General features: G+C 42.6%; 2 protein-coding genes across 2 annotated transcripts; one reads left to right on the top strand and one right to left on the bottom strand.

Moving 5' to 3' along the window:
• The first annotated feature begins 297 nt into the window (after positions 1-297).
• On the top strand, positions 298-3,140 carry LOC126390377 (protein Hook homolog 2-like). The gene is made up of 3 exons (XM_050044652.1): positions 298-644; positions 785-859; positions 2,050-3,140. Exons 1-3 carry the CDS (start codon positions 588-590, stop codon positions 2,179-2,181), a joined length of 264 nt encoding a protein of 87 aa, XP_049900609.1. The 5' UTR covers positions 298-587; the 3' UTR covers positions 2,182-3,140.
• Positions 3,141-3,217: 77 nt separating this feature from the next.
• Positions 3,218-10,288, bottom strand: best2 (bestrophin 2). The gene is made up of 10 exons (XM_050044651.1): positions 10,218-10,288; positions 9,772-9,994; positions 9,581-9,675; positions 8,048-8,281; positions 7,200-7,354; positions 6,923-7,000; positions 5,195-5,347; positions 5,011-5,091; positions 4,618-4,772; positions 3,218-4,025 (listed from the first exon to the last, which is right to left on the bottom strand). The coding sequence occupies exons 2-10, from the start codon at positions 9,921-9,923 to the stop codon at positions 3,239-3,241; spliced, it is 1,890 nt and encodes a 629-aa protein (XP_049900608.1). The 5' UTR covers positions 9,924-9,994; positions 10,218-10,288; the 3' UTR covers positions 3,218-3,238.
• Between the last annotated feature and the right edge of the window lie 1,799 nt (positions 10,289-12,087).

Raw genomic sequence — 12,087 nt, 5'->3', positions numbered from 1 at the left:
TTAGGGGAAATACAGTATTTCTGGGTCACTGAAACTAGTAATGACGCAGTTTAACAGACACTCCAACATGCACACTAACTCATGGATTTTTGTAGTAACATAAAAGCGTGATATGACAAAACAATAAAAAAGAATTATTTCATATTTTCTTGTCAACACCATGAATGTATTTTTATTCTTTTAAAAGGTCATGATTTCTGTGCCAATATGAATTTAACTTACCCAGCTTAATATACTAAATGTCATTTTCTATTGTCAAGCTAATTGCATTGTGTTATGGTGATTACTAATTCCCAGCCCGACGAATGAATGTCCGACAGCGAATGTGCTGGAGTCAGCAGGATGGCATCTTTGACTGTGGCGAGGAGCCAGAGCATTTAAGCCTGCAGCACCTCTACATATTGTTCTGTCTGCCACACAACAAAACCAGGGCCTCCGCTGCAAAATACAGCCAAGAGCAACACTGCTGAGCTGCAGTCAGAAGAGGCAGATCAGGGGGCTGCTGGTGTACAAGTCGGTCAGTCACGCAAACATTTCTTTGCTTACATTCGGGTTGGATTTGTTGGTTTTGAGATACATGTTGAAAAATGACCAGCAACGAGGAGGCCAGACCGTTTGGTACGATGACAACAGCTGCCCCAGAGGTGAGTTCATGTCCACCCAGACTCTGCAACTTCTCTGAACTACTTTTTTGTTGTTGTTGTTGTTGTTGTTGGGTTGGGCGTTTCATTTCATTGTGTTAAAGTGATTTTGTAAAATGACTTTTCAAATGCGACCGCTACAGGACACTCAGGGTGATGATATGAAGTCCAGACAGGAACAAGAGGAGAAACTGATCCTCACAGCCTGGCAAAGCATGGTGAGTACATGAGGAAAGGTATCCTTAAAACTGTATCCCTTAAAACACTTCAGTGAAAGGAGCAGTGTGTGGGATTTAGGGGGATTTGATGGCATCTGCCTGAGGACTGTAGCTGAAACTTCTCCTAAATAGAATTCCTTCAGTGTTGATTGTTCAGGAGGTTTTAAGTGAGAGTCGAATTTTTCATGCAGGCCGTTGACGTTACATCTAAGTGTTTCTCCGATGCTGCTCGGCTTGTTGCAGACAGGCCGTTAGCCCTGACAGCTAATTACTTAAGATCCAGACATTCAGGAGGTTTTTACCGGGAGCCGCATTATCTGCGGAGGTCTCTTCCTCACAAAAACAAATGGACCCGGTGATTAAAACTGGCAAAAACACTGAATAAAGCAGTTTTGTGTTAAAAGAAACATCTCTGGTTTTCTGACACCGCTCATTGTAGAGGGGCTGCAAACTATAGTGGCTGACATGAAAACCTGAATGTCCCTATCTAGAGCCGGTGTTTGCTTTGTCCATTCTGGGCTACAGTAGAAACATGGGGGTGCAACATGGCAGACCACATGGACGAGAACTCGCTCCCTATGTAGGTTGAAACAGCTATGGAAACGAAAACACGCTGTTTCTTATTTTCAGGTGATTATACACCTAAGACAACATACTAAATGACTAAATGACCCCTGTTGAAGTGCTATTTATCACAAGTGCATGGAAGTTAAAAAGATTTGTCTGGGTATACCAATTTAGATGACACAATACATGATTTTTGTTGATTTTTTGCATTTTTCCTCCGCAATTTGATGTGCTATGGCCATTTCCCTGTAGGCTACTGACGTCTTTTTCACTGTTAAGTATCTTGTTTTAACCTGCATATGAGGAGCCTCGTGGGGGGGATGGCAAATTGTACCCATAGGTTTATGCTTTCCCTCACTGGCCTCCCACGAGCAAGCCACAGTGACATTTTATTAGGTGTTTAAAAATGTTATTTGTTTACACGCAGAGCTAATTTGGCCCCAAGGCAAGTGTTAAACACCATGTTAACGCTGTGCTGGTATAGGAGAGTAATTGTAGAGCCAGTAATGGGCTACTTATTATATTACTGATAGCAGATGTCAGTTTAGGCTGGTCAACATGTCTAAATGTTAGTATTATAGTGTTTTCGCTAACAGCTGATAGATTGTTTTTGCCTCCTGCAGTCCTCAGCTCTGCAGCAGCACAGTTTGTGCAAAGACCCCAGACCTCCAGGCCCGACTCAGTCTTTCCTGGCCAAGCAGAGGCAGTCCACCCAGGCCAGGAGGGTGCTCTCCCCCCAGCTGCAGCCCAGGTAGGAGCCTCCATCTGCAGGGACAAGTGGAGGATTACAGCCCACTCACAGGTGTGATGGAAAGCAAAATAGAGGAAGAAGGTGCTTATTTTCTGTCTTTTTCCCCCCCCATGAAATCACTGTCTGTGCTCTATTTGGTTTGCTGCTATCACCCCCTGCTGGTCAATGCTGGAACTGGAGTTATATTTAGGATGATGTAAAAACAAAATAGCTAATGTTATAAATTACTGTCTTTAGCTGTTTTATACCTAAATGTGCTTGTCAATAATCACCAGATTGTCTGCTCCATTCATCATTGTATAATATTTATACATTTATTTTTGTAGATAAGATACAATTTCCTTTAGAAATGATGCAAAACATATTAATTTTGTCATTAATGTAAAACAGTTGTGTATTCTCATTCATTTCATTCAAAGTTTGTTTAAATAAAGTCTGAAAATACGACAGATAATGCATTAGAAATCAATCTATTTACAGGGATATTTTAGTAATCAAAGAAAATAAAGTCCACAAGTAAAACTGTCCCCCACTTTTGTCTGTTCATTTCAGCACCTTTTTTGTTTTTTCAGTACAAATTTAGGTTGATGATAAAATACATGTACAGTCTTCAGTAGCCTAATAACAGGCAATATGTTGATATTCTAAAATATAATGTGCAGATAACTGAAAAAACAACAACAAACAAACACATTTTTAAACACACACTCCTCCTTGACCCCCTGGCCAGCTGGGGCCTATCTGTATGGAGTTTGCAGCAGTCAGCGTGTGATGTCCCATGTCACCTACATGTCCATTTGTGTCATATTGTATCTTGCTGGTGGTCCAGCAGAGGTGGAGGGATTTTGCCTCTCGAAACAAAATCTGGGAGTTCAACATTGTCTTTTATTTAATATTTTTTCATTTTTCTCTCTGCTCCAAAAGTGCTGCAGATTCAAAGTAATAGTGGAAGCACAGTTTTATATCTATGACTAATTTCACTCTTGAAAACGTGCACTGAATCGATCATTATGGTTTCAAACAGTCAAAAGTTCATGGGAACATCACAATCCACCGTCCACCTAGGACCCAGTGAGCTCTGATCCCATGCTCACACTGCGAAAGCGCTGAGGTTCGTCGTAAGACGGCACAGTGAGTAATGACATTTTGTTTCCACCAAAGGGAGGTTTGGGAATGGTGGGCACAGCTCTGTTCTGGTTGATAGCTGGCTGGGAGCTGCAGTGCTCCAGACTGGAGTGGACAGCTGGGTGAAACAGGAAGGCAGAGGGGTGACGGGAGGTGAAGGGAGTGGCAGAGGCTGACTGAGTGGTCGTCTCTCTTGAGGACTGGGGGGGTGGAGGAAGCAGTGACACAGGAGCTTGGCTCTCCTCCATTGTACTCTCTTCCTTCCTTCTTTCCTCCCACATCTGCCACTCTTCATCACTCTTCCCCTCCACTCCACTCACCTCCCTCTTCTCACAGACGGCAGGATGCCCTCCTTGCCTCTCCTGCTCTGCACCAAACTGAATCTCCAGCAGAGGCGTTTTGGCGCTCACCTCCTCCCTGAAGCTGCACACAGTGCTCTGGGTGTCCTGCCCCAGCCCTGAAGGCAGAGACCCACCTTTACCTATTTTACCGCCTTCATCGTCGTCATCATCGCTGGTGCATTGGTCAATGCTGGGAGAGTGGCGTAGCCTCTGGAGCTGTGCTGAGGTGCGGCGAAGAGCCCCTCCCATGAAGCCAGTGGGGGAGGGGGCTGCGTTGAGAAGGCGGTTGAAGAGGGCCATGTTGGCGTGACGACTGCCCGACTCTTCCATGTTCTCAGCAATATTCTCCAGAGGCTGGAAGTGCATCTCCTCTTTAGGGATCCTGTCAAGAGATGTCGAAATAATTTACCTTATTATTTTCTTGAAAATATCATAATGTACAGTTGTTGGTGAAGCTTCTCAGTCATCCAGGTCATGGTAAGCTTAAGTGGTATATCGCAGGCAACTGGACTTGCTTGAGTTTCTCGAAGATGTTTCACCTCTCATCCAAGAGGCTTCTTCAGTTCTAACGGACTGGTGCGGTGTGAACCTTTACAGAATTGTTGGGGTCACATGTGAGCTCTGAGTTTCAGAGTTGTCACCTTTTTTCGTGACCTTAACGACTCTGTAAGGGCACATAAAGCCTGTGACTCCGCACCAGTCTGTTAGAGCTGAAGAAGCCTCTTGGATGAGAGGTGAAACGTCTTCATAAAACTCAAGCAACTCCACTTGTCTATGATACAGCATACTCTACAGCTGTTGTGTTTTATGTTGTGTTTGGACATTTTCACTCTTTCTCAGCCCCATTAACTTCACACTACTACTTTCACTTTCATCACCCAAATTTTCCCACCCAATGGGGGGATTCAAACTGAAAGTGTCACAATCACAAGTTGAGCACACGAAGAACAAGAAGGTAAAACCCAAAGACTCACGCCATGTCGAAAGTGGACCCCTGGAAGGAGGGTTTGCGGAGGACAAAGAGAGTGGCGGCAGTGTAGGGAGGCCTAGGGTTGGAGTCATTCCAGTAACGATCTCTCTCCATCATCGGCAGATCTCCATACATCTCGTCCACCGCCATCATGGACACCTGCAGAACAAAACACAGAAAGACACACAGACACTGATAAAGCACTGGGAGTAAAGAGCACAAGACAGATCACATTATAGACGTATTGTACATAAATAAGGTGATATAGCCTCTGATGTTTCATGTGGGATTAAAAAATGTCAGCTAGACAGATATTGTTGAGGCATTTTTGGCGTTCACACAAATATATTGAAAGAGTATATAGTAAGATGTAACAAAGCAAATAAGAAAAAGAAACCTGGAAATTTCTGTCTATCAGCCAGTTGGTCTCAAAGTCGTCATCATCTTCTCCAAAAGGGTTGATCAGCTGCTCTGCAACCTTCAGGACATAACAGACGAAGTGACAAACTCACTTCATGAATTATTGATTGATTGATTATGTTCAGGTATCAAAATATATCATATGTGATTCTCTCTCTGACCTTGAGCCACCCAGCATAAAAGAAGAACTGTAGCAAAGTGAAGATGGGCACGTAGAGGTCGAGGTCATGACCTGGATAACCTTGATTGGGGTCCAGGAACTGGCGACCAATCAAACACACCAGGAAAAAACTGTACACTGCCAGAGTCACCACCTGTGGGAAATATGGAGGTTATGAAACAATTTTTCATTCATATTTTTATTTGTTTGTTCCACACGGTAAACAATATGGCACCTCCCACAATTTTTTTATATGACGTAATGCAGGTATCACAGCGCAGAAGGAAGTGTGCATCTACAGCTAGCCGACCTAGCACCACTGAGCTAGCTAATGTTTACATCTCATGTTGTCACAAGCCTCTCATCCATGAGTAGATGCACGCTTCCTTCTGCGTAGTGATACAGTTGGTGGGCGCAGTTCTGCTCTGCAATCTGTGGATTATCATGTGTAACCACTTCATAAATTTTGGCAAGGAAACAACTGACGTGTCAGAGGTCCCTTGAACTCTCACCTCAAGATGTCTTAATGAAAATGGGATCCAACAGTCTCCCCTAAACTTGAGAAGGCTTGTTCCCATTAAAGGTTTTGTCCCTTATGATCAACATACTCCGTCAAACTAAAGCTGTATATTTGTCTTTTCAAGGAAAAAGACAACCAGCCCATCTGAAGAACAATGAATCGAATGAATGAACTTCCATATCTACAGGAAACGTAAAAATACTGCTTGTTAAATGCATAGTCTTTTTTTTAATAAACTTACATTGTAGGTAAAATAGGGGTTTCTTTACTTAGATTTAAGCCCAGTTACGACCAAAGATTCGTAACGAGATGAGTTGAAACAGGCAACTACTTGCAATACACATTTTGCAGCGTTCTGAAAACCTGCCGGTTCACACCGATGCAATTAGATGAGACAATGTATCATCTCTATGCAACAACTCCCTGTACTTTCATTCTGATTTCCAGCTTTTCAGGCTTATTCTATGGCTGAATATAATTTGTAGCTTCTTAAAATATGAATGAGGATAGTTGATAGTGAGATACTGGCTACAGTTGTATTTGTAGTAGTGATGAAACGGCGAAAAACAGAAACAAAACGAGCATCAGATGGACTGTGTTCATGATAAATACACCACAATAATATAAGTAAGCAGTACCAATTAGTTAGTCAATGAAAATTTACGAGTATGGGGGAGCATAAGCACATACAGCGAGCAGCAGCAGTGACCCACCGTCCGACATTAGCACACCGTAAGGATGGAAACAGACGGTTTGGACGGAGCACCTGCCGCAGCAAATGAACACACTGTCTGTGGTCATTTTGACTTGACTTGTGGACTTCACTACAAGCTGACTGGCTGTAGAAACACGTTATGAGCTTTATGTTATAAAACCAGCAGAGTTGCAGACACCATCAGCCTGCTTGAGTCAAGGTCAGACAGCCAGTTCACACCACTGCAACTTTTCTCTGCAGCGTTCTACAACATTTTCAACTTGTCGTGAATCTTTGGTCTGAACTGGGCCTAAGGCATCAAGAGCACAAAAGCAGGTTTAGAAAAAAAAGGTGAAGCACCACTGAAGGGTGCTTCGGTTCGTTGGTGTCTGACACCGACAGGCCACTGACTAATCATCGGTATTTGATGAGTTGGGAGTGAGACTTGGCTATAAGTATGTGATTTCATAACTCTCATATTGACACAGTTTTCCATGTAGTGTATATACACTTACCTGAGTGTAGACCAGAGGAACACTGATCATGTCGTAATGAAACAGCATGCTGCACTTCCCTCTGAACGCATTCAGTGCCTGTTCACACACAGATACAATACAGAGACATGCTGAGGTCACTTCACAGCATTTATCTCTTCTGTCTTAATGTCTGTGTAAATATAAATTGCAAACTGAATCTTAGCTGAAACACAAGAACTGTTGTTTCTCATCATCAGTGGGCCTGTGTAATGGTGTGTGTGTGTGTGTGTGTGTGTGTGTGTGTGTAATGCTGCACCTCCAGCAGTAGTTTGAGTGTGTGATCATCTTTGATCCTGCCCTCACAGCGGGCCACAGCCGCCAGGTTCGTGAACCAAACGCAGGGGATCCAGTATTTGTTATAAGGAGAGTGGAGACCCTCAAACTTCTTTCGTTCCTCTCTTGACATGAATCCTGCACAAACAGCAGAGCAAAATGTCAAACCTCAGATTATTTTATTCCTTATGTAAAATCTGGTTTAGTATGATCTGATTTAACCAGTGTTTGCCTGAACTTTTCTTGTATCGTTTCCAATTAAGTCATATTGTGAGTGAGAATGTGTCAAGAAATGGACAGTGCAGCTCTATCAGTTAAAACACAGCTTGTTAAAAATAATCTGTTACTGCTGACATCTTGTTAATAACACATAAAGTCAGGGTGTAAATCAAACTTTGATGCCACCAAAAGTTGAAACTAACAGAGTAAATTTAAAATACAGCAGGCGTCTCATGAACTTGTAAGTGACGTGTGAACTTTTCTTTTATCTCCAGTGAATTTCAAGATGTGCCTGTCCTTGTGATTTATCCGCCCACTGCTGTAGAGAACGTACAGGAGAGGAAACAATACACACTGATGACGTGAGCGTGTAACTGATTACATCACTCCATAAACAGCACTTCCTGACGCTCTCTGAGCACAGCGTGAAAAGGTTAATCTGACATATAAAGCTCAGTGTAAATAGTAACTACTGAGATAGAGGTAGTTATTTAGTTTTAATTCTTGTTTGGAAGATCACATTTTACTGACTGCAAAATCGCAGCGGGTGTTGTTGGCTAAGGTCGGGCCCCACCACCCTCCATCATCACCCCTGTTCTTGTACCTACTCACCAGCCTCCACCACGTGATCCATGGTGGGGAAACGTTTGAATACCGCCGTGCTGACAGAGCGGAGGATGAGCAGGGCAGACAGACTGGCGTAACGCATCATGGTTCGTCTCAGCAGGCGACCCCTCTCATCGCTCCCCTGGAGGCCCCCAGACAGGACGCACATGAGCCTGTCTGGGAGCGGGATGCTGGTGTACTGGCTCCACCAACGGTTCACCACCAGGGTCACATAGAAACCTGGAAACAGCAGTGGAGGAGAGTTGCAGGGAGATCGGACCTGAGAGGACGTGCTAAAGGTGTTTTTTGTCAAATTTCCTATCAAATACTGTCCCCTGCTATACATAAAATTGTTTTGGCTTTACTGTTGCATCATTTCTGCTATTAAGCCATGCATATGTAAGCTTTAGCAAGTATTTTAGCTGATTTACATGCATGAAGGATATGAAAAACAGATTAACTGGGTAAACTTGCAGTACATACTGCAAGAAAATGCACTGTGGAGTCTTTAAGAGCAACAGAAATGCAGCAAGAACATAGCCTTTGTGCATGGTGCACCTGCTCTACCAGGTGAGCTAGTGGGCGTCCCATTGTTTTTACATTTTGGAGCCTGGGGCCCTTAAATGATGCCACATAACACCATGGACAAATAAATACGCTTCTGAATTGTACTTTTACTTAAGACGTGAATGATTATTAATCATTTCTAATGAAATGTTGACTTAAAAGATTCAGAGTCTTGTATTAAATGCTTAGTGAGAAACATAACGTTACCTTTTCAAAACTGGAATATTTTTGTGCACATGCAAAAGATTGAGAGACACTGTTTGTGATCTATATTAATGTAGTGTTTTTATTCTTTCCCCAATGAAGTAAACTAATCTAAACTGAAAAACCAGTAGAGAACCTCTAAAGAATGATACAGAAGCTTAAAATATTTTCTATTGGTTCTTCAGGTTTGTTTAGGTAAGTTTAGTTTACTGGGTAAAGAACCAGTAGAAAACCTCTTAAGAACTTCACAGGGGCTTTAAAAAGTTCTCTGTGTGACCTCAGTACTATATGTAGCACCTCAACCCATGCCAAAGAACCAGGAACCAACATTTTTCCGTGAGAATGGTGATAGAAAATGTTGCCTGGTATATCTAGATTGATTCCCAAATTTCAGTATCGCCATGAACCATATTAACAATCAGTTATGCTCACAAATTGTCAGATAATCAGTATACTAATTATCAAATCAGAATGCGACCATTCCCTCCATCACCTGCAGTGGATGTATTTATATCTCAAGTGCAGCAAAGGTCATGCATGTGTGCCCTATGCTTATGAAACAGAGGTCTTAAGATCTAGAGCTGTGGTCCTTAACGTGGACACCTATTACAAGACTTTCGTGTCATTTTCTTTTTGCTCACTCCTGTGTTATTTAGCAAATCATTCTCTCATCTAGAAAGTCACACTAAAAGCATGTCTGGGATGAAGCTCAAATCCTGCCCCCTCCTCTATTCTCCCAAAGATGACAAGAACATGATTAGTGCTTACCCAGTACAAAGGACATAGGGATGAGACTGGCATAGTGGTTGCAATAAATTGCCAGCTTTTCAAAATACCTCTTCTGATCATCATACAGGAAAAATCTAAAAGAGTAACAGTGGCACACAATGACAGTAAGTCAAAGCATCTGTGAATATCTCAGCAGACAGTGTTTCCTACAACTGTCCTCTCTTTCTTACCTGTAAGTGATGCTGATGGCGGTATACATGGCAAAAAAAGCCAGGAACTCTTTGTACAGCACCTTGTAGATGCTGCCTTTCCAGGCCAGCAGCAGCTTGGAGAAGCCACAGAAACGGGCGTTTGCAACTCTGGCTGTGTAGGTGACAGTCATTGGTGACAGCCAGATTATAGGTCCTCAAAGAAAGAGATGTATGACACAAACAGCCACCTCTGTAATTACACCTGCGGTGAAAACATGCAACAAGTTCAGGAGGGTCAGAGGCCATGAACATGAACAGACCAAGCTAAAGTTGACAAAATCGCTCACCTAAGAATCTATAAAACTCTCGGGTCATTCATTTGATTCACAGATAAAGTGTGTTCCCATTAACGTGATGAAATGACACCAAATGAACAGATGATAAAGTTACTAATAATGTATTTTGTTGAAAGAATATCTGCTTACCGTTTAAAGTGTTGTTTCCTTGGATGTACCTCAGCACATCTCTGTGCGTAATTGGCACCACTGGAGAAGCGACTTCACATTTTCACTTAGCACTATAGTCCTCTCTGTGCGCGCCAGTGTTGTGTCTTCAAAGAGCTCATAACTCTGATATCCCCTGGCGTAAGCTCGGTTAACTCGCGGCTCGGTCGGCTGCATGGCAGTAATCCTCGGAGCCTCCTCGGTGCGTCCAGTGGTCAGTGCGCCCCGGGGTAAATCCCCAAAACGAGGAGGAGGAGCTCGTTAGCGCGGCCCCCGACCGGGACAGCGCGGCCCGGTGATGGACCACAAGCGACAGGCCGCAGCGCCGGGGCACAAGGAGCGCACAGAACCGTACAGTAAAGCAGGGAATTATGAAACAGGAGCCAGTGGAGCATGGCAAACTTTCGTGTTAAGTGATATGTAAACAACCAATTTTAACGGCTATAGGTTCATAATTATATTTATTGAAAAACAAAAAGAGGATATAGATATTTCCTGCAAACTACAAGTGTAAAAAAAAACGTTTTCCTGTGTCCATCCTTTCAAACTTTTCCTTTTTTCTCAAGAAAAAAATCCCAGCGGGGTGTAATAATCCCACTTGTTCCAATTGTATTTTCTCACCAGGACATATTTTTCAAAAGGAAATAATTTATTACGACTCAACAACAACCTTTAATGACTTTGGGGATTTTGGGCAGACACGTGCTGTGCCTGAAATGCTCTTGAGACCTGCAGGATTTTACGTCGTTCAGTTTTGCTGTGGCACATCTTCCCTTATCTTTCGTTTCATAAAGGTAAGTCACTCCTGAACTGTGGTGTTAAGGGTTAACTGAGGCACTATGCTCTGTCAGAGGCAATCTGCAGTCTGGTTTGTGTCTGTGCGCGCTAAAGAAAATGTGCTTCAGTCTGCTGCAATTAACAGGTGTATGAACCCATTCAGATCCCCTGACCAGTCCAATGGACTTAACTTTTTTTTGGGATGTCTAGATTTATGGCTACTGTCATCTGACTCCCCCCAAATCAACAAACTTATTTAATTGGATGTCTATAAGCCAATCACGCTGTTCCACCTCATCCAAGGTTGACTGCTGTAGAGCCACTACCCCTTTCTCAACAAGCATGGCCGACCTTTATCTAAGGAGGGAGTGCAAGGCACATTTTGGGCTATTAATCAACATATTGTTTAAGTACAATATTTGTGCTTAACAATTTTTAAGGTAAATATGAAAAGTTGTATATATACAAAATGTAATATGAAAGATTTATATCTTTTACTTTTTAATGTTTTTTAATTCAGTTTTTAATACATCTGCAACCCTGTTGCCAGAAGAATGTTTGCATTGTGCGTTTCTGCAAATCATGGATTTTATTACATTTGTACATCTGATATGTAATATATCAATGTTTTTTAAAGTGATGTAATATATGAGTTGACTTTGTCATCAAGAGGTTGAGGGCATAGTTGATGACATGACACCTTTGTGAGATGATTGAGCTTGTTTTTTGGCAACCCTTTGCAGCATTTCCACCATAGACTGTAAAAATGATGGGTTAAGCTTCGATGAAGTCACCCAATGGTTTGTGGACTCCCATTTTGAAGTCCTGAGTTTGGCATTTCGGCTGTCGCCATCTTGTTTTTGTTGGTGCCAGAAGTGACGATATTTGGGTGAGAGGCTATGGAGGAGTGAGGAGTTGACCTTACTGAGAAGCTGAGGACACTACTGAGGTCACTCAAAGCAACCTGCCCTAAATATTGTGCAACTTTAAGCTTTAAGAAATGTAAACAGGTGAGTTATTTAGAAAATCATCCCCCTACAGTTCTCATAAAGGGGAAATAAGCTGTAGAGACCAA

Source organism: Epinephelus moara, chromosome 5 (genome assembly GCF_006386435.1).
Source record: "Epinephelus moara isolate mb chromosome 5, YSFRI_EMoa_1.0, whole genome shotgun sequence".
Lineage (NCBI taxonomy): Eukaryota > Metazoa > Chordata > Actinopteri > Perciformes > Serranidae > Epinephelus > Epinephelus moara.
Note: the sequence above shows the minus strand (reverse complement) of the source record. Positions and strands in the feature narration are given on the sequence as shown.